Source organism: Saimiri boliviensis, chromosome 21 (assembly GCF_048565385.1).
Source record: "Saimiri boliviensis isolate mSaiBol1 chromosome 21, mSaiBol1.pri, whole genome shotgun sequence".
Lineage (NCBI taxonomy): Eukaryota > Metazoa > Chordata > Mammalia > Primates > Cebidae > Saimiri > Saimiri boliviensis.
This window is the reverse complement of record NC_133469.1, coordinates 10,205,281-10,230,630: the sequence shown is the minus strand read 5'-3', so window position 1 is coordinate 10,230,630 and position 25,350 is coordinate 10,205,281. Positions and strand designations below refer to the sequence as shown.

At 54.3% G+C, this 25,350-nt stretch overlaps 2 protein-coding genes across 5 annotated transcripts in view; one reads left to right on the top strand and one right to left on the bottom strand.

The window, feature by feature from the left end:
* L3MBTL2 (L3MBTL histone methyl-lysine binding protein 2) overlaps positions 1-10,584 on the top strand; it is a 26,972-nt gene extending 16,388 nt beyond the window's left edge. The window contains exons 9-17 of the mRNA XM_003932835.4: positions 2,462-2,693; positions 3,145-3,221; positions 3,383-3,487; positions 4,190-4,337; positions 5,043-5,125; positions 5,450-5,684; positions 6,163-6,228; positions 8,781-8,897; positions 9,363-10,584. Of these exons, the coding sequence (XP_003932884.1) occupies positions 2,462-2,693; positions 3,145-3,221; positions 3,383-3,487; positions 4,190-4,337; positions 5,043-5,125; positions 5,450-5,684; positions 6,163-6,228; positions 8,781-8,897; positions 9,363-9,475 (1,176 nt within the window). The 3' untranslated portion in view covers positions 9,476-10,584. The remainder of the gene's footprint in view (positions 1-2,461; positions 2,694-3,144; positions 3,222-3,382; positions 3,488-4,189; positions 4,338-5,042; positions 5,126-5,449; positions 5,685-6,162; positions 6,229-8,780; positions 8,898-9,362) is intronic.
* CHADL (chondroadherin like) lies at positions 8,751-25,350 on the bottom strand. Of its 4 annotated transcripts, none has more exons than XM_074390939.1 (6): positions 19,820-25,350; positions 18,405-18,582; positions 16,145-17,866; positions 15,454-15,620; positions 13,590-13,788; positions 8,751-13,292 (listed from the first exon to the last, which is right to left on the bottom strand). In XM_074390939.1, the coding sequence occupies exons 1-6, from the start codon at positions 19,948-19,950 to the stop codon at positions 13,215-13,217; spliced, it is 2,475 nt and encodes an 824-aa protein (XP_074247040.1). In that variant the 5' UTR covers positions 19,951-25,350; the 3' UTR covers positions 8,751-13,214. The 4 variants fall into 4 exon arrangements, with proteins under 4 accessions (XP_074247040.1, XP_003932885.2, XP_074247039.1 ...); XM_003932836.4 differs by having other exon boundaries at positions 8,751-8,971; XM_074390938.1 differs by having other exon boundaries at positions 13,205-13,788.

The following is a 25,350-nucleotide window of genomic DNA, read 5'->3' as shown; positions in this document are numbered from 1 at the left end:
AATTAGCTGGGCATGGTGGCGCGTGCCTGTAATCCGAGCTACTCAGGAGGCTGAGGCAGGAGAATTGCCTGAACCCAGGAGGCGGAGGTTGCGGTGAGCCGAGATCGTGCCATTGCACTCCAGCCTGGGTAACAAGAGCGAAACTCCATCTCAAAAAAAAAAAAAAACAAAATTAGCCAGGTGTGGTGGTGTGCTCCTGTAATCCCAGCTACTTGGGAGGCTGAGGCAGGAAAATCGCTTGAACCCGGTGGTGGAGGTTGCTGCGAGCCGAAATCATACCATTGTACTCCAGCCTGGGCAACAAGAGTGAAACTTCATCTCACAAAAAAAAAAAAAAAAAAAAAAAAAAAAAAAAAAAAAAATTTACTAAAAGTTAAAGTCACATATGTACATGGTAAAAGTAACTCATACCTGTAATCTCGGCACTTTAGGAGGCCAAGGCAAGAGAATTACTTGAGGCCAGGAATCTGAAACCAGCCTGGGCAACACAGTGAGACTTCCTCTCAAAAAAAAAAAAAAATCAGGCTGGGCATGATGGCTCAAGCCTGTAATCCCAGCACTTTGGGAGGCCGAGGTGGGTGGATCACGAGGTCAAGAGATCGAGACCATCCTGGTCAACATGGTGAAATCCCGTCTCTACTAAAAATACAAAAAATTAGCTGGGCATGGTGGCGCGTGCCTGTAATCCCAGCTACTCGGGAGGCTGAGGCAGGAGAATTGCCTGAACCCAGGAGGCAGAGGTTGCGGTGAGCCGAGATCATGCCATTGCACTCCAGCCTGGGTAACAAGAGTGAAACTCCGTCTCAAAAAAAAAAAAAAAAAATCAGCTGGATTGGGTGCAGTGGCTCACGCCTGTAGTCCCAACACTTTGGGAGGCCAAGGTGGGCCTATCACTTGAGGTCAGGAATTCAAGACCAGGCTGGCTAACATGGTGAAAACCCGTCTGTACTAAAAATACAAAAATTAGCCAGGTGTGGTGGCGGGCACCTATAATCCCAGCTACTAGGGAGGCTGAGGCAGGGGAATTGCTTGAAAGATTCAACCTCCTAGGAGGAGGTTGCAGTGAGCCAAGATGATACCACTGCACTCCCGCCTGGGAGACAGATCGAGGAGACTCCATTGAAAAAAATAAATAATAGCCAGGCATGGTGGCTCACACTTGTAATCCCAGCACTTTGGGAGGCTGAGGCGGGCGGATCATGAGGTCAGGAGCTCGAGACCAGCCTGATCAACATGGTGAAACCCTGTCTCTACTAAAAATATTTTAAAAAATTAGCCGGGCGTCGTGGCATGTGCCTATAATCTCAGCTATTCAGGAGACTGAGGCAGGAGAATTGCTGAACTTGGGAGGCAGAGGTTTGCAGTGAGCAGAGATCACATCGTTGCACTCCAGCCTGGGCAACAAGAGTCTCAAAAAAAAAAAAAAAAAAAGTAACAATAATAACCAAAGAAAAATGGCATTGCTGCACTGTGTTGATGGCTGTAGAGGAAGAGAACGTGGCAGGGAAGGCAGCCCAGAGGGTCCTCAAGCCAGGCCTTACCCTGTGTTCTCTGTCACTCTACTGAGTGAACTGCTGGGATACTGGATGTGGGACAGGCAGTTGGTGTCAGGACGTATCCCAGCTCTTGAGCTGGGCCAGAGATCTGTCTGGTTTAGGACTCCTGTGTCAGCTTTGTCTGTTGGCTGCTTTGTGACCTCTGAGACAGTTTCCTTCCTGGTGTGTTTAGAAATAGCACTGCTTAGTCTGGTCTAGGCGGGTTCTTCCTGACCCAGCACTCTACCTGTTCGCTGCCCCAGGCAGGACAGCAGTGAAGTCACAGTGAACAAAAAGAACCTTCTCTGCTGTACCCCAACACCATGGCTTGCTGTAGAGCAGCTCGTGGGCATCTTGGTCAACCTCCCTTATTAGGTCAGTTGCCACCAGGGCACTGTGAAAGCACCGCAGATCCACCAGGGTCAGAGTTGGAACTGGATATAAGGGACACAGGGAGACTGAGTTCTCTGGATGTGAGTCGGTATGTGCCATGGCGGAGGGCTGGGAGGTGGCAGGTAGTGTAGGGTAGAGGGCAGAGCCCATGAAGAGCATGGGCTGCTCACTAGCTTCCAGGCCCGGCTCTGGCACTAATGAGTCTATGTAACTCTGGGCAAGTTGCTTGACCTCTCTGGGTCACTTGAGTTTCCTTAGTCTAAAGTGTGTTTTGGGATTTGCATCAACTCATTGGCATTTTGGTGGCAAGAAGCATCATACCCATTGTCAGCTGTGTGCCTGCCTTCTGTGTCCTCCTATGGAGTCAGGGCCAAGGTGAGCCTGGCCAAACAGGTGGTCTCATCTGCCACCTCATGACTGAGTGTGGGGAATAACACCACGCCTTCCCTGTCCACTCACCATGAAGAGACAGCACGCCGGTGGGTGGGAGGAGCCCTCGGCCACAGCAGGCCTGTGTTCTGGTGTCGTTTCAGATGGTGGAGAGCATGAAGTACCCCTTTAGGCAGGGCATGCGGCTGGAGGTGGTGGACAAGTCCCAGGTGTCACGAACTCGCATGGCTGTGGTGGACACGGTCATCGGGGGTCGCCTACGGCTCCTCTACGAGGATGGCGACAGTGATGACGACTTCTGGTGCCACATGTGGAGCCCCTTGATCCACCCAGTGGGTTGGTCACGACGTGTGGGTCATGGCATCAAGATGTCAGGTTAGCAGAGTCCCTGGCTGGAGGGACTGCAGGCTATGCTTCCCCAGGGATGGGGTCGGGGAGCACCTTTCTAGTCCTCACAGGAGATGAAGGCTAGCATGGCCACCCTGCGGTGATGATACTGAGCTCCAGAGAGCTTGAGTGACTTGACAGAAGCCACTCAGCTCAACTTGTGAGCGGTAAAATCAAGATTTGAACCCAGATGCCCCCAGCCCTGATCCTCTCTCCCATGTCATGTGGGATCAGTCTGGGTTTCAAGGGCTGAAGAGTCTACAGAGAGCTCTTGATGTTTTCTGGATGCAGACTTTGTGTCTGCTACTCTGGGGTGGGGGGTCCTGAGACACAGAGATACAGCTAAGAGCATGAGCAGAGCAGCTGGGGAGGTGTGAAGATGGCCCGGGAGCCACCTCCAACTCCCTTCTCTTCCTCATTCTCTTTGCCATCTCCACAGAGAGGCGAAATGACATGGCCCATCATCCCACCTTCCGCAAAATCTACTGTGATGCCGTTCCTTACCTGTTCAAGAAGGTGAGGTCAGCCCTTGGGTGCTTTTCCCCTGGGCCATGGGTGCATTCCAGGCCTGAGGGACCTAGCTCTTCCCTGGGACTCTCTTTTCCTCCTGAGGCCTGCTTCCCTCACCCTTCCCCCTGGCCTGCCCAGGGAGTCCCCAGCTGTCTCAATCTTTTAAGGTACGAGCTGTCTACACAGAAGGTGGTTGGTTTGAGGAAGGGATGAAGCTGGAGGCCATTGACCCCTTGAATCTGGGCAACATCTGCGTGGCAACTGTCTGTAAGGTGAGCCAGGGGCTGACCCTCCAGCCTCCAGGTTTCTTAGGGGACCCATGTGGCCCAGAGCTCTAACCCTGCCTACCACTGTCAGGAGCTCTCTGTCCCACCCTCTCTTCACTGGCTGTGCCCAAAGTCCCTGACTTGTAGGTGGGGCCTTACCTACCCCTTGCTAAGAATCTGGTTTCATGGCAGGGTCCAAGGCTCACTGGACAAGTGCTTACTGAAAACCTGAGCCTGGTCCTGTGTCAGGGTAGGCCCTTCCCTGTCACCTCACTAGGGCCTTCTTGCTGTTTGCCATCTCCTTTGAGCCACAGCTGGGGTCACCTTGCTCTAAACCTCCTTATCGCCTCAGCCTGAGCAGGCCCCCCACACCCACTTGGCCCTCCTGGAGGAGGCTGCTGACTCGTCCACGCCGGGGAGTGGCTCGATGCCAGGCATGTGTGCTCACCTGTGAGAACATGGTCCAGCAGGACAGCCATGGCCCCTGCTGGTGTGGTGTTTGCTGTCTAGTGGGAAAGAGAAAGAATCCCACGGGTATGCATCACAGAAATGCTATGTGCTCCAGAGAGGCTTAGGCGTCCTCTAGGAGGGCTATACCCTAGATCTGTTTGGATCCATCTGCCTCGTGTTCCTGTTGGGGTGTGGTCCCAACCCAGGATGGGGTACAGTTCATGACGTGATCTGTCTGCCCACTCCCGTGCCCCGCAGGTTCTTCTGGATGGATACCTGATGATCTGTGTGGACGGGGGTCCCTCCACAGATGGCTCAGACTGGTTCTGCTACCACGCCTCTTCCCACGCCATCTTCCCAGCCAACTTCTGTCAGAAGAATGACATTGAGCTCACACCCCCAAAAGGTAAGACTGGAGAGGCACCCCCTGCAGGCCTTGCCATCAGAAGGGCAGGGGGAGGCTGGGCGAGGTGGCTCATGCCTGTAATCCCAGAACTTTGAGAGGCCGAGGCAGGCAGATGGCCTGAGGTTCGGAGTTCGAGACCAGCCTGGCCAACATAGCTAAACCCTGTCTCTGCCAAAAATACAAAAAATTAGCCAAGCATGGTGGTGGCCAGCACCTGTAATCGCAGCCACTCAGGAGGCTGAGGCAGAATCACTTGAACCCAGGAGGTGGAGGTTGCAGTGAGCCGAGATCATGCAACCCAGCCGAGATCACTCTAGCCTGGGCGACAGAGCGAGACTCTGCCTCAGAAACAAAACAAAACAGAAGGGGCAGGGTGTGGCCACAGGCTCAGAGTTCTGGTCAAGTCAGGCCCCATAAGTGTAGCATTCAAGTGCAGCCCTCAACTGCTGGGCCGACCCTGCCCCATGGCCAGTGTCTGGTTGACGAACAGATCTCCCACTTATCCCTTTGGGCAGTGAACAACCTATACAACAGGACTGTGGTGCTAGAGCAGGTGCCAGCCTTGAAGGGATGAGAAAGTGGCTGCTGGGGAGACCATGCTGGGTCCTGACCAAGCTGCAGAGCTCCTTCAGCCCTGTGACCTTTCCCTCTGCCTGCTTCCTGCTTCCCCCTCTCCCTCTGCATCTGAGCTTTCTGCTGCTCCAGGTTATGAGGCACAGCCTTTCCACTGGGAGAACTACTTGGAGAAGACCAAGTCAAAAGCCGCTCCATCGAGACTCTTCAACATGGTGAGGAGACAAGCGGAGCAGGGGGCCTGCAGTGGCCTCAGGACAGGCCCGGCCTGCGGCTGTCAGTGGTGGCAGTTCCTACCCTTCCTCTCGAGTCTCTACTGCTGACATCAGCCACTTTCAGGGGGAAGTCCCCGGCTATGGCCTAGGCACTCCCGTCCCTCTTCCATGCAGGGGCCGTGTCGGCAAAGAGGAACCTGCCCCAGCAGGCATTCCAGTCCCAGGCCCCTCCCCACCAGTTCTGCAAGTGCCCCCAGGCCTGGGTGAATCTGCTGAGGGCAGGGAGCTGACTGGCTTGGCCACTACCTCCTTTTTCTGCCCCAGGATTGCCCAAACCATGGCTTCAAGGTGGGCATGAAGCTGGAGGCCGTGGACCTGATGGAGCCCCGGCTCATCTGTGTGGCCACGGTGAAACGGGTGGTGCATCGGCTCCTCAGTATCCACTTTGATGGCTGGGACAGCGAGTATGACCAGTGGGTGGACTGTGAGTCCCCGGACATCTACCCCGTCGGCTGGTGTGAGCTCACCGGCTACCAGCTCCAGCCTCCTGTGGCTGCAGGTCTGGGCTCTTGTGGCCCTAAGAGGCTCTGACTTTCTTTCCTCCTCTTTTTTCCTTCCTTCCCCCACCCCGTGCCCATCTCAGTTCTTTGGCATGAGATGGAGATGTCTTCTGGACCACTCTGAGTAGAGTGAGCCCCGTCTCCCAGCCCCTGCTCCCGACATCTCTGTCTCCCTCTCCCTCTGGCCTGCAGAACTCCTTCCTTCATCTTGCCCACTCTGTCATATGCTCGTGCCCTTGTGCATCCAGGTGAACTATCCAGGTCCCTCTGAGTAGCCCTGGTGACAAGGGTGGGAAGAAGGGACAGCTGTTCTCCAGCCCTTCCCCCAGCCCCACCCTCTCCTCATTGCCCAGCTTTGGCTACCTGTCTTAGGGTGTCCCATGTGGGAGGGTGGATAGGGTCTCAGGATGTGCCTGTGCCCTGTGTCCTCCTAGGGATCCTCTTCTCATCTCTTTCACCCTTGTCTTTCAACAACAGAACCAGCCACACCTCTGAAGGCCAAAGAGGCCACAAAGAAGAAAAAGAAACAGTTTGGGAAGAAAAGTAAGTGATGCACCAGTGCAGCCAGGCCCGGGAGCAGTGGGCCTGCGGCCCTGGGAGCAGGTGGGGGTCAGTCTCCAGGCACTGGTCCCCAGGTGCTGTCCCACTGACATAGCTCTCTTCATGGTCCTGTCCCATCTCTTTTCCCTTGCTCTTTGGCCTATGGGCCTTTCACCCTGTCTCTGAGAACCCAGACCATAAATAGGGAGTGTTCAGTCTCTGGCCATGGTCAGGATGCTGAGGAAGAGAGAGAAGAGATTGAGGTTGGGGGATCTGATCCCTGCTGCCCCAGGTTCAGAAAAAACAGCCTTCCCTGGGCAAGCCACAGCTGTTAGGTTCTAAAGCAAAAGCCACAGGAAGAAATAGAAACTGTCTCCAAGGTTGTCATTCTTCCCTTGATACCTCTTTGAGGGTGGGAGAAAGGCAGGTATCTTAGTGGCAGGACTCTACCTGGCCCTCGGGCTGTGGGTGTCATTTCCCTTGGTGGGACCTCACTCCCTATAGATTCTGAGCCCAGCTTTGGTTCCACTTGAGCAGCAGAGTGGGAGTGGGCAAAGCCATCTCAGAGCTGCAGGCGAGGTGGACTCCTTGGTACCATGCGGGGAAGAGGATGTTCTGAAACAGGAACAAGGTCACTGGGACAGGATTAAGATTGAGAGAGGTGGCCGGGCGTGGTAGCTCAAGCCTGTAATCCCAGCACTTTGGGAGGTGGAAGCAGGCAGATCACCTGAGGTCAGGAGTTAGAGACCAGCCTGGCCAACATGGTGAAACCCCGTCTCTACTAAACTTACAAAAATTAGCTGGGCATGGTGGTGTGCGCCTGTAGTCCCAGCTACTCGGGAGACTGAGGTAGGAGAATTGCTTGAACCTGGGAGTCAGAGGTTGCAGTGAGCCGAAATTGTGCCACTGCACTCCAGCCTGGCGCCTGGCAACATAGTGAGACTCTGTCTCAAAAAAAAAAAAAAAAAGATTGAGAGAGGTGGCCAGACACAGTGGCTCACACCTGTAATCCCAGCACTTTGGGAGGTGGAGGCAGAGGCAGGTGGATCACCTGAGGTCAGGAGTTTGAGACCAGCCTGACCAACATGTCAAAACCCTGTCTCCACTAAAAATACAAAAAATTGAGGATGTGGCATTTATCCAGCGGGCAGAGGCTCTGTACCATTCAAACAGCAGGACCAGGAATGGTACATGTTGCAAGAAGAAATCAATGATCAAAAAAGGGGCCGGGCGTGATGGCTCACACCTGTAATCCCAACACTTTGGGAGGCTGAGGTGGGAGGATCTCTTGAGCCCAGGAGTTCAAGACTCCTAATTTTAAAAAATGTTTTAAATTAGCTGGATGTGGTGGCACATGCCTGTAGTCCCCACTGCTCAGAAGGCTAAGGTAAGAGGATCAGCTGAGCTTGGGAGGTCGAGGCTGCAGTGAGCTGTGATCACCTCCACTGTACTCCAGCTTGGGTGACAGAGTGAGACCCTCTTCAAAAAAAAATTTTTTTTAATTAAAAAAAAAGATTTAGGCCGGGCACGGTGGCTCAAGCCTGTAATCCCAGCACTTTGGGAGGCCGAGGCGGGTGGATCACGAGGTCGAGAGATCAAGACCATCCTGGTCAACATGGTGAAACCCCGTCTCTACTAAAAATACAAAAAATTAGCTGGGCATGGTGGCGCGTGCCTGTAATCCCAGCTACTCAGGAGGCTGAGGCAGGAGAATTGCCTGAACCCAGGAGGCGGAGGTTGCGGTGAGCCGAGATCGCGCCATTGCACTCCAGCCTGGGTAACAAGAGCGAAACTCCGTCTCAAAAAAAAAAAAAAAAGATTTAAAGGCCAGGCACGGCGGCTCAGGCCTGTAGTCCCAGCATTTTGGGAAGCCAAGGTGGGCAGATCACAAGGTCAGGAGTTTGAGACCAGCCTGGCCAACATGGTGAAACCCTGTCTCTAGTAAAGATACAAAAATTAGCTGGGTGGTGGACACCAGTAATCCCAGTCACTTGGGAGGAGAATCGCTTGAACCTAGGAGGCAGAGGTTGCAGTGAGCTGAGACTGCACCACTGCACTCCAGCCTGGGCGACAGGAGACTCCATTTCAAAAAAAAAAAAAAAAAAAAAAAAGATTGAAAAAAAAGCAGCTACAGGCTGGGTGCAGTAATCCCAGCACTTTGCGAGGCCAAGGCGGGCGGATCACATGAGATCAGCAGTTCGAGAGCAACTGGCCAACATGGAGAAACCCCATTTCTTTTTAAAAATATGTATATATTTTGATTTGATTTGAAAAAACAACAACAACAACAACAACAAAAAACACTAAAACCACCACCACTGCCTGGGGCTTGGTTTGCGGGAGGTGGTGGTATTACTTCCCATGGGAGAGTATCTCTCTGAGCTCAGGGCACACAGCCAGTAAGAGGAGGTGTCAGAGTTGGAGTCCAGGCTTTCTGTCCCCAGACTGGCACTCTTCCCTCTGCCACGCTGCCTGACCACGGCATGAGACCTAGGCCGTAAAGCCTCACCTAGAGACAACCCTAATGCTGGGTTTGAATCCACTTTTATTCAAAGGGAAAAGAATCCCACCGACCAAGACGAGGCCCCTGAGACCAGGGTCCAAGAAGCCCCTGCTGGAGGACGACCCTCAGGGTGCCAGGAAGATCTCATCGGAGCCCACTCCTGGCGAGAGTAAGAGTCACTGGGCTGGGTCGAGGCAGGACCAGCCTGCTGCATGCTCAGAGATGGCCCCTCTCCTTCCCCACCTGGGCACAGAAGAGTAGAGTCAGGTTTCTTCAGCATTTTTTGGGCACCAAGCAGTCCTGTACCACTGGCCCCAGAGTGCTTCCCAGGCACCCCGCAAGATGGTGAATGGAACAGAGTCCCCCTCTAGACAGGCCCCTGGCCCCTGCTGCTCCTCTGTCTCTACCCCTACCTCTAGTACTTGGCAGGTTGGTGACAGATTGGCACATGCCAGTGTCTCTGGCATAGCCTGCCTGCCTTGGGGCTGGGCTCTTTGCTGCTGCCACTGCCCTCCCAGAGGGCAGGAGGGTGACGGTGTGTCCTAGGTCCCATCTGTAGGGAGCCAGGTCCCTTCCCCAGCTTCTCTACCCCCACCCCCCTGGAGTTACTTACTCACCTCCCCTCCCTCTTTAGTTATTGCTGTGCGTGTGAAGGAAGAGCATCTAGATTTGGCCTCGCCCAACAAGGCTTCAAGTCCAGAGCTGCCTGTCCCCGTTGAGAACATCAAGCAGGAAACGGGTAACTGAGCCCTCCTGCCACCAGCCTGGCTCCTAGCTGGAAGCCAGCCCCGGGGTTTCTCCACCACCACCACCACCACTGAGCCTCTGTATGTGTAAATTTTGCCTGGTGCTGTGAAGGCTGGACAGTGGAGGACCTGCTGGGGTCTCCTGGAACCCGCCTGTTGCCTCTGTGATCCCCTGTGGAAAGGCCTAGGTGACTGGCGCTGCCTGAGGTCTTCTGCAAACCACCTCCAGCCAGAGTTCCTGAAGCTGGAATGCCAGCTGCCTGGGTGTCTGCTTTTCCTTAAGATGACCTTCCCACCATAGCCTTTAGTTCCCAGGTTGGGGCCACCCCGTCACACTGGAAGACAAGACAGTGCACTCTGTGTCTGCCCAAATGACTCATGTAAATTAAGTTCTAGAGCAGCGCTCTGAGCAGGATAAGGTCCCCTGACAGTGAGTCGTGTGATGGGAGCAGCCTCTGCCTCAATTCACCAAGCAGAATGCCTCTCAGCCTCATGTGTTGGTCATCTGCCCCTCCTAAGCTCCCCAGGGATGTTGGGGACCCAGCTTGGCTGGGCAGCTGAGAAGCAGTGACCAGGATGTGGATTTTGGTGACCCATGTGGTGGCTTTGAGCTGTTTCCTGTGTTTGCATGAGCGTGAACTCCTATTTCCTAAAGGAAGTGCCCCAGGAAGGACGGTGGGAGGAAGATGACCTGAGGGTGCACTCTGGTTCTGCTGCATGCTCCTGGAGCCCTGCTAAAAGGCATTCATCCAAGATTCCCATGTAGTTAAAGGAACCAGTTCCCACTGGAGCCTCTGGGAGAGCTGGGCATGTATGCTGTCTTGGCCTTGTGTTCCTACCGGAAGGAAGATGCCATGCCTGCAGGTGCCGTGAACACAGGGCCCTCAGGACCAGGGTGACAGAGCTGGAGGACACATCTGGCTGCCAGTGCAGCCTCACTGGGCTCCCCAGACTTTGTCTGAAAAATTAAATCCCCTACTTGCCTGAGTCCAGTTTGTTAGATTTCTGTTCCTTGCACAGTGTTGTGACCCACCACCTCATGGTGGTATGGATTATGAAGGCCATGAGTCAAGACACAAGTGTGCGAGGCAATAAAGAATGTCAGCCGGTTATGGTCAGTGGCTCACGCCTGTAATCCCAGCACTTTGGGAGGCCAAGGTGGGTGGATCACCTGAGGTCGGGAGTTCGAGACCAGCCTGACCAACATGGTGAAGCCCCGTCTCAACTAAAAATACAGAAATTAGCAGGGCATGGTGGCAGGCGCCCGTAATCCCAGCTACCCGGGAGGCTGAGGCACAAGAATTGCTTGAACCTGGGTGGGGGAGGTTACAGTGAGCCAAGATCACACCACTGCACTCCAGCCTGGGTGACAGAGTGAGACTTTGTCTCTAAATAAATAAACAAGTATCTAAATGGCTCATTTCGCCATCACAGTAACCCTGTGTGACACTGATGACAAAAAGTAAGGCTCAGCTGGGCACAGTGGCTCAGACCTGTAAACCCAACACTTTGGGAGGCTGAGACAGGCGGATCTCAAGGTCAAGAGATTGGGACCATCCTGGCCAACATGGTAAAACCCTGTCTCTACTAAAATACAAAAATTAGCTGGGTGTGGTGGTGCATGTCTGTAGTCCCACCTACTTGGGAGGCTGAAGCAGGAGAATTGCTTGAACCTGGTAAGTGGAGGTTGCAGTGAGTCGAGATCACGCCACTGCACTCTAGCCTGGCGCTTAGCAACAGAGCAAGACTCTGTCTCAAAAAAAAAAAAAAAAAGGCTCAGTACAGTTTAGTGTAGTGACTTGGCTGCTTAAATTTATACCTGTTAAGGATGGCAGTGGGGTTGAACCCAGGTTTGTCTGCCGGATGACCTAGTGAATCAGTCCTTCAGCCTTCCTGAGCATCTTCTGGGTGCCAGGTACCAAGCTAGACACCGGCATCAAGGGAGACTATGGCAGATGTCTAGCCTCATGCCTTCAGCAGGCGAGCAGCTACAGCCCAGAACACTGCCAGCGCAGGAGCCTCAAGATAAGAGCCCTCTGCTGCCAGGACCGGTGGCTCACACCTGTAATCCCAGCACTTTGGGAGGCCAAAGTGGGCGGATCACAAGGTCAGGAGATCGAGACCATCCTGGCTAACATGGTGAAACCCTGTCTCTACTAAAAATACAAAAAGTTAGTCGGGCATGGTGGTGAATGCCGGCAGTCCCACCTACTCAGGAGGCTGAGGCAGGAGCATTGCTTGAACTTGGGAGGCGGAGGTTGCAGTGAGCTAAGATCTTACCCCTGCACTTCAGCCTGGGCAACAGAGCAAGACTCCATCTTAAAAAAATAAAAGCCCAGGCCAGGCGCGGTGGCTCAAGCTTGTAATCCCAGCACTTTGGGAGGCCGAGGCGGGTGGATCACAAGGTCAAGAGATCGAGACCATCCTGGTCAACATGGTGAAACCCCGTCTCTACTAAAAATACAAAAAATTAGCTGGGCATGGTGGCGCGTGCCTGTAATCCCAGCTACTCAGGAGGCTGAGGCAGGAGAATTGCCTGAACCCAGGAGGCGGAGGTTGCGGTGAGCCGAGATCGCGCCATTGCACTCCAGCCTGGGTAACAAGAGCAAAACTCCGTCTCAAAAAAAATAAATAAAAAATAAAAAAAATAAAAGCCCTCTGCCTTGAGTTCCTTTGTATTCCTGGGAGGAAACTGCTACTTTCATCAAAATAACCCACAATACTGAGAGGAAGCCAGGCTCAGTGGCTCACACCTGTAACCCCAGCACTTTGGGAGGCTGAGGCAGGTAGATCACCTGAGGTCAGGAGTTTGAGACCAGCCTGGCCAACATGGTGAAACCCCGTCTCTACTAAAAATACAAAAACCAGCGAGGTGTGGTGGCACTTGCCTAAGCTACTTGGGAGGCTGAGGTAGGAAAATTGGCTTGAACCCTGGAGGCAGAGGTTCCAGTGAGCCGAGATCGTGCCACTTCTTCACTCCAGCCTGGGCAACAGAGCGAGACTCCATCTCAAAAGAAAAAAAAAAAAAAAACCTGAAAGGAGTATCTCCAAGTCAGAAAGGGTGGCTAGGTCAAATGGCCTGAGAGGTCCTGATTCCAAAGCCCCTATACCGTGTGTTGGGGTGGGGACCTGGGGTGTCTTCCCATTTTAACCTAAGCCCTGACCTGGAAGTAGACTCGGAGCTTCCACTTCTGAGCCCAGCTCAGCTTCCACATGCGTGTCCCCGGGGCTGATGAAGAGAGAAAGCAGGGCTGCTGTTCCTTAGGCATGCCACATGACTGCCGACTGGGTTTCACCATGATGGCCAGGCTGGTCTTGAACTCCTGACCTCAGGTGATTCACCCACCTTGGCTTCCCGAAGTGCTAAGATTACAGGCATGAGCCACCATGCCCGGCAGTTCTGGGTCTGGCTTCTAAGGCAGAACTGGCTCACCTTCAGCTTGGGGTGTTTTTAGGGGTTCCTTACCAGCTCCCAGCCAGAGATCAGGAACACTTTATAGACTAAATTGTGCCCATCCCAGAAAGACAGGTTGAAGCCCTAACCCCAGTGCCTCAGAGTATGTATGACCTTACTTGGATGTAGATTCCTTCTAGAATATAAACACCACTAATGGCCCCAGGGCCCCCAGATTTTCAAAATGGAGGTCCAGGGGAGGCAGAGCCCTCTCCCCACCTTCATGGGCCCCACTCTATTCTCATTTTCCCTTGAAGGAGGCAGAGACAGTGATGCACCTGCGTTCCTATGCTCCCATCCCTGGGATCCTGGGCTGAGGGAGGCCGCTTAGGTCAGGCTGGGACATGGTTGAGTCAACAGTGATCTGGCAAATATGGAAACAGCAGGACTGATTTTAGGGACACATCTGGACCAGCACACTGTGGCTTATAGGAAAGGCCACTGTCTCACAACAGGAGCAAATGGTCATTTCCTTGCAAACCCATTCTCGTCGGGATGGGGAAGACGGGAGGGTGGACGTTATTGAACTCACGCAACCAGGTCATTGCCCAGCTCTGGAACATGATTTAGAACCAAATCAAGTCAGGCTCCAGCTTCCTGGGGACTTTGGAACCTGGCCCACCACCCACTGGAGCCTCACCCCTCCTGCCCCATGGCCAACCTTATCTGCTCCCCGCTGTCTTCCTTTGGTGGTGGTTCTCGTGGCCCTGGGCCCAGAGGCTGGTGTCCGCTTGGCCTTCCTGGCAGCCCAGCCTGGGCAGGCTTCAAAGACAGCAGCTGCAGCCTTCACCCTCTGGCCACGGGCACTGGGAGGGGTGGCACAGGTGGCTCCCACCCGCAGGTTCAACCCAGTGAGCCACCTGAAGAGAAGAGAGAGCTGGGGAGCTGGCTGTGCTGACTGTGCCAAGAGCTTTCCTGAGGAGGTGAAGGAGACCACAGGAATTTGGGAGCAGTGGGTCCTATGGGTGACAGCAGCCTCTGCTGAAAATCTTGGTGGCTCACCAATTATGTGACCTACAAGTCACTTCCAGCCTCCGATCCCTTCTTTGTAAAAAGGGGATAATAGGCTGGGTGTGGTTGCACACATCTGTAATCCCAGAACTTTGGGAGGCTGAGGCAGGTAGATCACAAGGTCAAGAGAGTGAAACTATCCTGGCCAACACGGTGAAACCCCATCTCTAGTAAAAATACAAAAATCAGCTGGGCATGGTGGCAAGCACTTGTAGTCCCAGCTACTTGGGAGGGTGAGGCAGGAGAACTGCTTGAACCTGGGAGGTGAAGGTTGCAGTAAGCTGAGATCAGGCCACTGCACTCCAACCTGGCGACAGAACAAGATTCCATCTCAAAAAAAAAAAAAAAAAAAAAAAAAAAAAGCAGGGCAGGTGGGATAATAATAGCAATAATAAACAGAGGGCTTACAACATACCAGACAGACATTCAAATCGACTTAGGTATGCTAATTTCATTTTTACAACAACTATCATGAGGTTAGATTCTACATCCCCCTTTTTACAGATGGTTATATGGCGTGTAGAATTAGTTGGTAAAATGGCAGAGCCAGGACTGGAGCCCAGGTCTGCAAGACTCCAGGCTTCTTGTGACTTTCTTTTTATTTATTAATTTTTGGGATGGGAATCTCACTCTGTCACACAAGCTGGAGTGCAGTGGCACGACCTTGGCTCACTGCAACCTCCACCTCCCAGGTTCAAGGAATTCTCCTGCCTCAACCTCCCAAGTAGCTGGGATTACAGGCATGCACCACCACGCCCAGCTAATTTTTGTATTTTTAGTAGAGACGGGGTTTCACCATGTTGGCCAGGCTGGTCTCTAACTCCTGACCTCAGGTGATCTGCCTGCTTCCACCTCCCAAAGTGCTGGGATTACAGGCATGAGCCACCACACCTGGCCTCTTGTGACTTTCTTTTTTGTTGTTGTTGTTTTTGAGACAGAGTTTCGCCCTTGTTACCCAGGCTGGAGTGCAATGGCGCGATCTCGGCTCACTGCAACCTCCGCCTCCTGGGGTCAGGCAATTCTCCTGCCTAAGCCTCCTGAGTAGCTGGGATTACAGGCACGTGCCACCATGCCCAGCTAATTTTTTGCACTTTTAGTAGAGACGGGGTTTCACCATGTTGACCAGGATGGTCTCGATCTCTCGTGATCCACCCGCCTCGGCCTCCCAAAGTGCTGGGATTACAGGCTTGAGCCACCGCGCCCAGCGCAACTTTCTTATATAATTATATAAAGTGGCCTCACCTATGTATTAGATCCCAGCCCACTAGGCGGAGCAGATACCATGCCTACTTTATGGATGATGGAATCAAGTCTCAGAGAAGTCCACACCCAACCTCCCTAGGAAAGGTAACTGACCCTGGAAACGGTTCATACATGCCTGGCTCTGGCAGGACCTGCCCCTTCCCCCAAGCTGCTCGGCTGGGCACGGACATGGTGCGCCCAGGGAGATGATGGAGACTTGACTGACAGCAGCTGGGTGGTCTTTCGCTGGGGGTCTAGGTTGGGTTGCTCACCTATGCAGCGGGAGCAGCTGGCAATCACAGTGGAAGGGATTGCCGCTGAGGTTGATGAGTTCCAGCTGGCTGAGACTGGTCAAGGCAGGCAGGGTCTGAAGCTGGTTCTTCTGCAGGTGCAGGCTCTGGAGCCCGGGCCCTAGGCCTGAAAAGGCCCCAGGAGAAATCTGCAAGTTGTTGTCAGGACCAGATGTGAGCTCCCGGCAGACCTCTCCCACCCCCAGGTCTGGGAGGGAGCCCCATCTTCCCTCAGCAAAGAGAAGTTGGAGGGCCCAGGGTGATCCAGCCAGGAAGTACAGTGCGGGGCTGAAGCCCAGGCCAGTCTGATGTCAAAGCACTTGCTCTGTCCAAGTCACCCAGGTGCCCAGTTCATGGTGCACCCCACCACCCAATAATGGCAGATCCTCTTGGGGGCTCTCAATATGTACAAACAGCAGATGACCCCATAGTCCCAAATTCCTCCCTCCTCTACGCTCCAGCAATGCCCTCCTGTGCAGGCACTGTGTTTGGCCTGGGTTCTGCTTGGACTGTCACTCACAGCGGCAGGGGCAGTCCTGGTTTATCTCAGGGTCTCCGTGCCCAGCCTGAGACCTAGCACCAAGGGGCTGGCAAATGCCTGTTGAGCCAATGCACACTGCCTATGGCCTTGTGCCGCCTCCTGCACCAACCCTGCCACACACCCAGTGCCCACCTGCTCTAGGCCACTGCTGTTCAGGAAGAGGTGCTGCAGCGACCTGCCCACAGGCTGGAAGGCCCCGCTGTGCAAGGCCCTGAGTGGGTTGCCTGAGAGCTGCAGCTCCAGGAGGCCAGGCAGCCCCTCCAAGGCCCCAGTGGGCACCTCTCGCAGCTGATTCCTGTCCAGGTGCAGCTTCTCCAGCTCCCGAGCTGGGCCCAGCGCCCCGGGAGACACTTGGGCGATGCGGTTTCCACTCAGGTAGAGCCAGCGCAAGGCTGGTGTTCCCCCAAGGTCCCCAGGTGCCAGGTGGTCCACAGCGTTGTCCTGCAGGTGCAGGGAGAAGAGGCTGGGCAGGGCACGCAGGGCAGCCCCTGGCACCTGCAGGAAGCGGTTGTGCTCCAGGTACAGGTAGCCAAGGCGGGGGGCCCCTTCGAGGGCAGCAGCGCTGAGGCCTGCGAGCTGATTGTCAGAGAGGTACAGATAGATCAGGCGGCCCAGCCCCGCCAGGGCGCCCGCCTCCAGCTCCGTGATGCCGCAGTGCTGCAGGTGCAGCGACACCAGGTGGCCCAGGCCGGAGAAGGCCTCTCGGGGCACCGAGGGGAAGTGGTTCCGCCTCAGGTCCAGGAGCTGGGTGTCGTTGGGAAAGCCGCGGGGCACCGCCTGCAGGCCGCAGCCCTCGCAGCTGCTATGCCGGGACTCGGGGGCGCACACGCAGGCGCCAGGGCAGGGCACAACCGCCTGCTCCTCCTCCCCCGGGCCGCGCGAAAAGGCGCGCGGAGGGGCGCGGGGTCTGGCCCCAGCCCGCTCCTCCCGCTCCTCCCGCTCTTCCTCTTCCTGCGCCGCGTCTCCCGGGCAGCGCAGGTCCCAGGGCCGCAGGGCGTCCAGAGCTTCGCCCTGCAGGCGCCGCGGCCCCCGGCACTCGCCGTCGGAGCGCACGCGCGCCCGAACCAGCCACTCCAGTAGGGGCCGCGCCTGGCAGCCGCACCACAGCGGGTTCCCCTGCAGTCTCAGCCGGCGCAGCTGGCCCGGGCCCTGCAGCGGGGGCAGGGTGTCCAGCTGGTTCCCGCGGAGGTCGAGGGTGTGCAGGCGCGGGCAGTGCGCGAAGGCCCTGGGACCCAGGGCCTGCAAGGCTCCGCCGTCCAGCAGCAGCTCCCGCAGGCCGGGTAGCGCCAGCCCGTCCTCCTCGCCCGCGTAGGTGAGAGGGTTGTAGCCAAGCTCCAAACGGGCCAGGCCGCGGGCCTGGGATAAGGCGGGCCCGGGTAGGGCCTGGAGCTCGTTGTGGTGCAGGCTGAGCCGGCGCAGGGTGGACAGGCCAGCCAGGGCCTCGGGGGCCAGCACGCTGAGCGCATTGTGCGACAGTCGCAGCCAGCGGACGCGCAGCAGCCCCTGGAAAGCCATGGCGGGCAGGTAGACCAGGGCATTGTGGGCCAGGTTCAGCGTGGCCAGCGCGCCCAGCGCCCCGAATGTCCCCGGCCGCAGCTCCTCCAGCGCGTTCCCCTCCAGTTCCAAACGCCTCAGCGAGCCCAGCCCGTCCAGCGCCTCCTGGGGCAGGGCGCGCAAGCGGTTGGAGGCCAGGTTGAGCAGGAGCAGGCGGCCCAGGCCACGGAAGGCGCCCTCGACCACCAGCTCCACCTGGCAGTGACGCAGGTCCAGGTGTGTAAGGTGAGGCAGGCCCTGGAAGGCGGCTGCGGGGATCACCTTCAGCAAGTTGCCCTGCAGGTCCAGCCGCTGGGTCAGCTGGGGGCGACGAGGGGAAAGCGGGGCTGAGCCGGGCAGGGACCTCGCCTTTGCAAGTGCTGCCCTTTCCCCAACACTCTTCTCTCCCATCACCTTTCCCATATTTCTATTCATCCGAACCCTGACACCTCCTCCAGGAAGCCTTCTTCTCCAGTGCCCTGGGCATCCCCGACTGTGGCACTTTTCACACCGTGCTGTCACTGCCTCCTTGCTCTTTCTCCTCCACTAGCCGACGACTCCGCAGGGCAGAGACCACACCTCACCCTGCCACAGCCCCCTCTCTCCACCACAGGGTCTGCAGTGAATTCAGGATTGATCTAAGGGTCACCTACTTATTCCAGTCACACAGTAGGGATTTTAAATAGATCATCTTCCTGTTACTGGTTATTATTATTCCCATTTTACAAATGTGTAAACTGAGGCTCAAAGAGAGCTTGCCAAGGTCTCCCGGCCAGGCAATGGCAGATCAGTTGGTGCCCTGCGCAGGCTCCTCCCTCTGCCCCACTGCCACTCTGTGCCTGTGCTCCCGCCTGCTGACCTCAGGGATGGTGTCTGGCACCTCGGTGAGGTTCTGGTGCCGGCAGGCGACGTGCCGCCTGGAGTTGTCACAGATGCAGGCCTGTGGGCAGCGCTGGGCGGCTGCCTGTCTAGCTGGGCCCAACAACAGCAGTACCAGCAGCAGCAGCACCAAGGAGACATGGGTGGAGCTCCCGGGCCTGGGAGGGGGAGGGAGAGCCTGTTTACGCAGAAGGGGCCACACGCTGTCCTCACTTAGTCCCAGCCCCGGAGCAGCTCGTACCCTGAAAACCCCTCAGAGCCCCCTCCTTTGGGTCCAGGAAAGTGCCCATTGCCCTGAGCCTCCCTGCTCCCAACCCCCACACAGTGGAGATCCTCTATTAGTCCTGTTTTACATGGGAGGAAACTGAAACTGAGGCTCAGAAAACTGACCTAGTGAGTCCCTTTGCCTCTCTACCCAATGACTCCAGTTCAGAGCCTGCTCTGGGGCTGTGGTGAGGCTCCAGTCCCGGGTAGGCTCAGAAGCAGCCTGTCCTCAGACTGATATGATGCCAGCTCCCAGGGAGCAGGAGCATAATGATGCCCACCAGAAGGGAGGGACACATCCAGCCCAGTCCTCAGGCCTGAGCCTTTTTTTTTTGAAAAAGAGACAAGCCTTGCTCTGTTGCCCAGGTTGGAGTCTGGGGTGCAGTGGAATGATTATGGCTTACTGCAGCCTTGACCTCCTGGGCTAAAGCGATCCTCTCACCTCAGCCTCTAGAGTAGCTGGGACTACAGGCATGTACCACCATGACCAGCTAATTTTTGAATTTATTTTTGGTAGACAGGCTCTCACCATGTTGCCCAGCTGGTCTTGAACTCCTGGCCTCAAGTGATTGTCTCACATTGGCCTCCCAAAGCGCTAGGATGATAGGTTCACCTCACCCACTCAGCTCACACCCAGCTTGTCCCTCACCTCACCCACTCTGCTGGCCCCTCTCTTCTCAGCCTATGTCAGGCACATCCTCTCCCCATCCCTGGGCTGGACCCTGGCCCCCAGGAGCCTCCCTCTCTCTGTTCACTGGACTGTTGCTGTCTGCTTGAGTCTCCTTTGGGTACGAGGCTCCAGCCCCTGCTGTGGAGTTGGTGGCTTCTCCAGAGCCTGTGGTGAAGGCTGTGCCCCAGGGTAGGCCATAGAGGGGACCCATGGGGACAGATCCCCTAAGGGATAAGCATCCAGGATGCAGGGGCTGCTGCTGGGCGCTCAGGCAATTCCCGGAGGACCAGACCCCGGCAGCAGCCACATTCCCACGTCTCAGAACCCACCTTGGGAGACCCCTAGAGAATCCCAGGAAGTCCCCAGAGCCTCTGCCCACCAGCCTCTCAAGGCCCAGAGACTCACCTGAAGCCGCTCAGCTGCTCTGAACCCCCGTTGCACCCTCAGGCCCAAAGACTTACCCCTCCATGCCGCCTAGGACTGCCGGTCCAGCCTGGAGGCACAGTGCAGGGAAAGGCTGTTCCTGCCTGGCGGGAGCCCCCCTCTGCAGCCCGCAGGCCTGGCAGCTAGGACAGGGCTGAATGGAAGGCATTGTTGGCGGCCTAGGCGAACCGGGCTTCCCCAGGCTGAGGTGGAGGGGCGGGTGGCGGGTGGGAGCAGCGGCTGGAATTACAGGGTCTCCTGCCTGCCTCAGCCCAGGATGGAGGCCCTGGCCTGAGTCCTTGGGCCTGCCCAACAGGGAGGGGACACGGGCAGCTGGCTGGGGAGTAAGCCGTCCTGGGCTTCCTCCTGCCGTGCGGGCTGCCCTCCTAGAGGCTGTTTCCTAGTCTCTGAAAAACACATCCTATTAATAAGTAGCTCTAGAGTCACAATGGGGGTTGAGGCCTGCCCCTAGCACACACTGGGTGCTTAAGAACAGGTGACACTTTCCTTCCATCTGTTTGTACTTATGCATTTACATACACTGTTTAATACTGGACATACAGGATTCTAGAAATCCATTTAATTTTTAATTATTAGAGTCTTGCTGGCATGATCTCGGCTCACTGCAACCTCCACCTCCTGGGTTCAAGCAATTCTCCTGCCTCAGCCTCCCAAGTAGCTGGGATTACAGGCATGTGCAACCACACCCAGTAATTTTGTATTTTTAGTAGAGACAGAGTTTCACCATGTTGGTCAGGCTGGTCTCGAACTCCTGACCTTGTGATCCACCCGCCACGGCCTTCCAAAGTGCTGGGATTACAGGCATGAGCCACTGAGCCTGGCCAATTTTTTTTATTTTTTTGAGATGGAGTCTTGCTCTTGTTGCCCAGGCTGGAGTGCAATGGCGTGATCTCAGCTTACCACAACCTCCACCTCCTGGGTTCAAATGATTCTCCTGCCTCAGCCTCCTGAGTGGCTATGTTTACAGGCGTGCACCACCATGCCTGGCTAATGTTTTTGGTATTTTTAGTAGAGACAGGGTATCACCATGTTGGTCAGGCTGGTCTTGAACTCTCGACCTCAGGTGATCTGCCCACCTCGGCCTCCCAAAGTGCTGGAATTACAGGCATGAGCCACCGCCCGGCCAACATTCATTTTCTTTTCACTTAACCTCAGATTACTGGGCATTATCCAAGTTGATTCTTCTGAATCTCATTTATTCTGTGGTATAGTATTCCACCATATAAAGGTATCACATTTGACTTATCCATTCCTCTTGGATATTGGCTCTGATTTTTTGCTATTTACAAACAATATTGCAAAGAATATCAAAATACAAAACTTCCCAGGCATGTTTGCTTTTTAAATACATCCAGCCTGTGGCCAGTGTTTATGTATCTTACCATTTTTCAAATCCCTGGTTTGGATGGAACTGCATCTTCCATTACTGTTTCCTTTAATTGCAAATGGGCCAGGCACAGGTGGCCACCACACCCGATCTCATCTGTTTTAAAAAATGGTTTTATTTTTTAAAAATATAGCATTCCAGCCTTCCATTCTATAAATATATGACAACAATGGCATGGGCAGGGGCAGGAGGCTATCTGCCCACGATGCAGGCAATAAATGGGTGTGCCGTCAATGGAGAAGTAAAATACAACAGAACCAACTTAAAGTCAGTCTTTTTTAAATTGTCATGCGCTGGCAGGTCTAAACAATGACAATGCTAAAATATTTCTTCTTGGGCAGACCATTCCCACCTTCTTGGTACCTCACTATACCACAAGTAGTTTACCCATTCCACTAGTGATGGACACTGGGTTGTTTCCAGCATGGATTTATTAGGAAGAGCACTGTAGCTGGGCTTGGTGGTTCATGCCTGTTAAGTGAGCTGAGGGAGGAGAATCACTTGAGCCCAAGAGTTTGAGACCAGCCTAGACAAAACACAGTGAGACCCTGTCTTTAAAAAAAAGAAAAAAAAGCAGAACATGGTGGTGTATGACATGGTCCCAGCTACTCGGGAGGCTGAGGCAGGAGGACTGGGTGCCTGGGAGTCTGAGGCTGTAGCGAGCTGTGCTTGCACCACAGCACTCCAGCTTGGGTGACACAGCAAGACCCTGTCTCAAAAAAGTTGTACCAATTTATACATCCACCAGCCACTCCAGATGCCCCAAATCCTCACCAAGCTTGGTACTGTCTTTTGGATTTTAGCCATTCTAGTGAGGGTAGAAGAGTGTCACTGTGACTGTAATGTTTCTCTGAAGACTAATAAAGCACCTTTTCACATCCTTTTTGTAAAGTGCCCATTTGAGCTTTTTGCTTTTTCCTATTGCCTTTTATTTACAGAAATTTTCCCAGCCCGGGCAACATGGCAACACTCCATCTCTACTAAAAATACAAACCAGGCTGGGCCCGGTGGCTCGCGCCTATAATCCCAGCACTTTGGGAGGCCGAGGCAGGTGGATCACAAGGTCAAGAGATCGAGACTATCCTGTTCAACATGGTGAAACCCCGTCTCTACTAAAAATATAAAAAATCAGCTGGGCATGGTGGCACGTGCCTGTAATCCCAGCTACTCAGGAGGCTGAGGCAGGAGAATTGCCTGAACCCAGGACGTGGAGGTTGCAGTGAGCTGAGATCGTGCCATTGCACTCCAGCCTGGGTAACAAGAGCGAAACTCCGTCTCAAAAAAAAAAAAAAAAAATACAAACCATTAGCCAGGTGTGGTGGCGCGTGCCTGTAGTCCCAACTTGGGAGGCTGGGGTGGAAGGATCACCTGAGCCAGGGAGACAGGCTGCAGTGAGATAGAAGCTGGACCAACAGACCCTGTTTAAAAAAAAAAAAAAAAAAAAAAATCTTACCACCTCTTTCTCCTTTCCTCCCTGTCTATAAATTCTCTTTGTACTCCTTAAGGATATGTTTTGATACACAGAAACATTCTCACTGCTACAGCGTTTCCATTGTGTGAACAGCCCACAGTAACAGCAAACAAAGGAGGTTAAATACAGCTTAATTTATTCATCTTTTCCTTACTCCTGAAGCCCTGAAGATACTCACCTACACTATCTGCTACAAACTCTCACTCTGTCACTCATGCTGGAGTGCAGTGGAACAATCACCACTTGCTGCAGCCTCAACTTCCCCGGCTTAGGTGATCCTCCCACCTCAGCCTCTCAAGTAGCCGGGACTACAGGCCTGCATCGCCACACACGGCTGAAGCTCTATAATTTTGCTTATTTTTTTTTTTTTTTTTGAGATGGAGTTTCGCTCTTGTTACCCAGGCTGGAGTGCAATGGCACCATCTCGGCTCACCGCAACCTCCGCCTCCTGGGTTCAGGCAATTCTCCTGCCTCAGCCTCCTGAGTAGCTGGAATTACAGGCACGCGCCACCATGCCCAGCTAATTTTTTGTATTTTTAGTAGAGACGGGGTTTCACCATGTTGACCAGGTTGGTCTCGATCTCTTGACCTTGTGATCCACCCGCCTCGGCCTCCCAAAGGGCTGGGATTACAGGCTTGAGCCACCGCGCCCAGCTATTGCTTAATTTTTTAAAACTGAGGTAAAATATATTAATACATAAAATTTATCATTTTAACTTTTTTTTTTTTTGAGACGGAGTTTCGCTCGTTACCCAGGCTGGAGTGCAATGGTGCGATCTCAGTTCACCGCAACCTCCACCTCCTGCGTTCAAGCAATTCTCCTGCCTCAGGCTCCCGAGTAGCTGAGACTACAGGCATGTGTCACCATGCCCAGATAATTTTTGTATTTTTAGTAGAGACGGGGTTTCACCATGTTGACCAGGATGGTCTCAATCTCTTGACCTCGTGATCCGCCTGCCTTGGCCTCCCAAAGTGCTGAGATTACAGGTGTGAGCCACCGCACCCGGCCGGTCTCGATCTCTTGACCTCATGATCCACCCACCGCGGCCTCCCAAAGTGCTGGGATTATAGGTGTGAGCCACTGCGCCTGGCCTATTTTAATCATTTTTATGTGTACAATTCAGTGGTATTAAGTTCATTCACAATGTTATGCAAACATCACCACTCTCCGTTTCCAGAACATTTTCATTATCCCAGAGAATCTGTTCTCAGCATCACTCCCTATTCCACCCTCCCCTAGCTCTGGCAATGTCTATCTTCTTGTCTCTGAATCTGCTTATTCTAGATGCCTCATCTAAATGGAACCATATTTGTCCTTCTGTGTCTAGCTTTTTTTTTCAGATGGAGTCTCACTCTGTCGCAAGGCTGGAGGCCAGTGGTCCAATCTTGGCTCACTGCTACCTCCACCTCCTTGGTTCAAGAAATTCTCCTGCAGCCGGGCGCGGTGGCTCAAGCCTGTAATCCTAGCACTTTGGGAGGCCGAGGTGGGTGGATCATGAGGTCAAGAGATCGAGACCATCCTGGTCAACATGGTGAAACCCCGTCTCTACTAAAAATACAAAAAATTAGCTGGGCATCGTGGCGCATGCCTGTAATCCCAGCTACTCAGGAGGCTGAGGCAGGAGAATTCCTTGAACCCAGGAGGCAGAGGTTGCGGTGAGCCGAGATCGCGCCATTGCACTCCAGCCTGGGTAACAAGAGCAAAAACTCCGTCTCAAAAAAACAAGAAGAAAAAGAAATTCTCCTGCCTCAGCCTCCTGAGTAGCTGAGACTACAGGCACATGCCACCACGCCCAGTTAATTTTTGTATTTTTAGTAGAGACGGGGTTTCACCGTGCTGGCCAGGATGGTCTCAATCTCTTGACCTCGTGATCTGCCTGCTTCGCCCTCCCAAAGTGCGGTGGCATGAGCCACCGCGCCTGGCTGTGTCTGGTTTCTTTCATTTAACATAATGTTTTCAAAGTTCATCCATGTTGTAGCATATGTCAGAACTTATGCCAGCTCCGCACCCACCTTCTACTGTATCAACTCACATGAAGGGCAGGGGTCAGGGCCAGGCCTATCCCCTGCTACCTGGTCACCTAGGTGGTCCATTGGCAATGAGAAAATATTGCCCCCTAGCCTGGTGAGGGAAGCTGAGGCAGGCGGATCACGAGGTCAAGAGATGAAGATCATCCTGGCCAACATGGTGAAACCCCGTCTCTACTAAAAATAAAAAAAGAATAGCTGGGCATGGTGGCACAGCCTATAGTCCCAGCTACTCAAGAGGCTGAGGCAGGAGAACAGCTTGTACCCAGGAGTAAGAAGTTGCAGTTAGCTGAGATAGTGCCACTGCACTCCAGCCTGTTGACAGAGCAAGAGTCCATCTAAAAAATATATATATCCCCCTAAGAAACTTTGGAGGGACCTCTTCTTGGAGGCCGTTTGTGGGGGACATGGGCTCCCCAAGTGCGCACATGGTGTAGTGTAGCAGGTAAGAAAGGTCGGGGCTGTCCTCACATATGTGGCAGTGAAGCAAAGGACCCCAAGGGAGGTGGCTTCCATAATGAAGGAGCAACACAGGAGCCCAGTGAGCTGCAGCCCAATGGCAGGGTGCTGGCTGAGGTGTGGCCAGGCAGAAAAACAGGCCCCCACTCAGGACCGCCACTACCCGGGTGGTCACCTGAGGCTGGGGCTGGGACTTTCTGCAG

What these genes read in the sequence shown, in the direction of transcription:
- CHADL (XM_074390938.1), bottom strand. Translation starts at nt 19,950, where the DNA reads ATGCCTTCCATTCAGCCCTGTCCTAGCTGCCAGGCCTGCGGGCTGCAG. An exon ending in ACAGCAGTGGCCTAGAGCAG is followed by an intron (nt 15,621 to 16,144) that starts GTGGGCACTGGG and finishes AACAACTTGCAG; the next exon opens with ATTTCTCCTGGGGCCTTTTC. An exon ending in CAGCTGCTCCCGCTGCATAG is followed by an intron (nt 13,789 to 15,453) that starts GTGAGCAACCCA and finishes TCTTCTCTTCAG; the next exon opens with GTGGCTCACTGGGTTGAACC.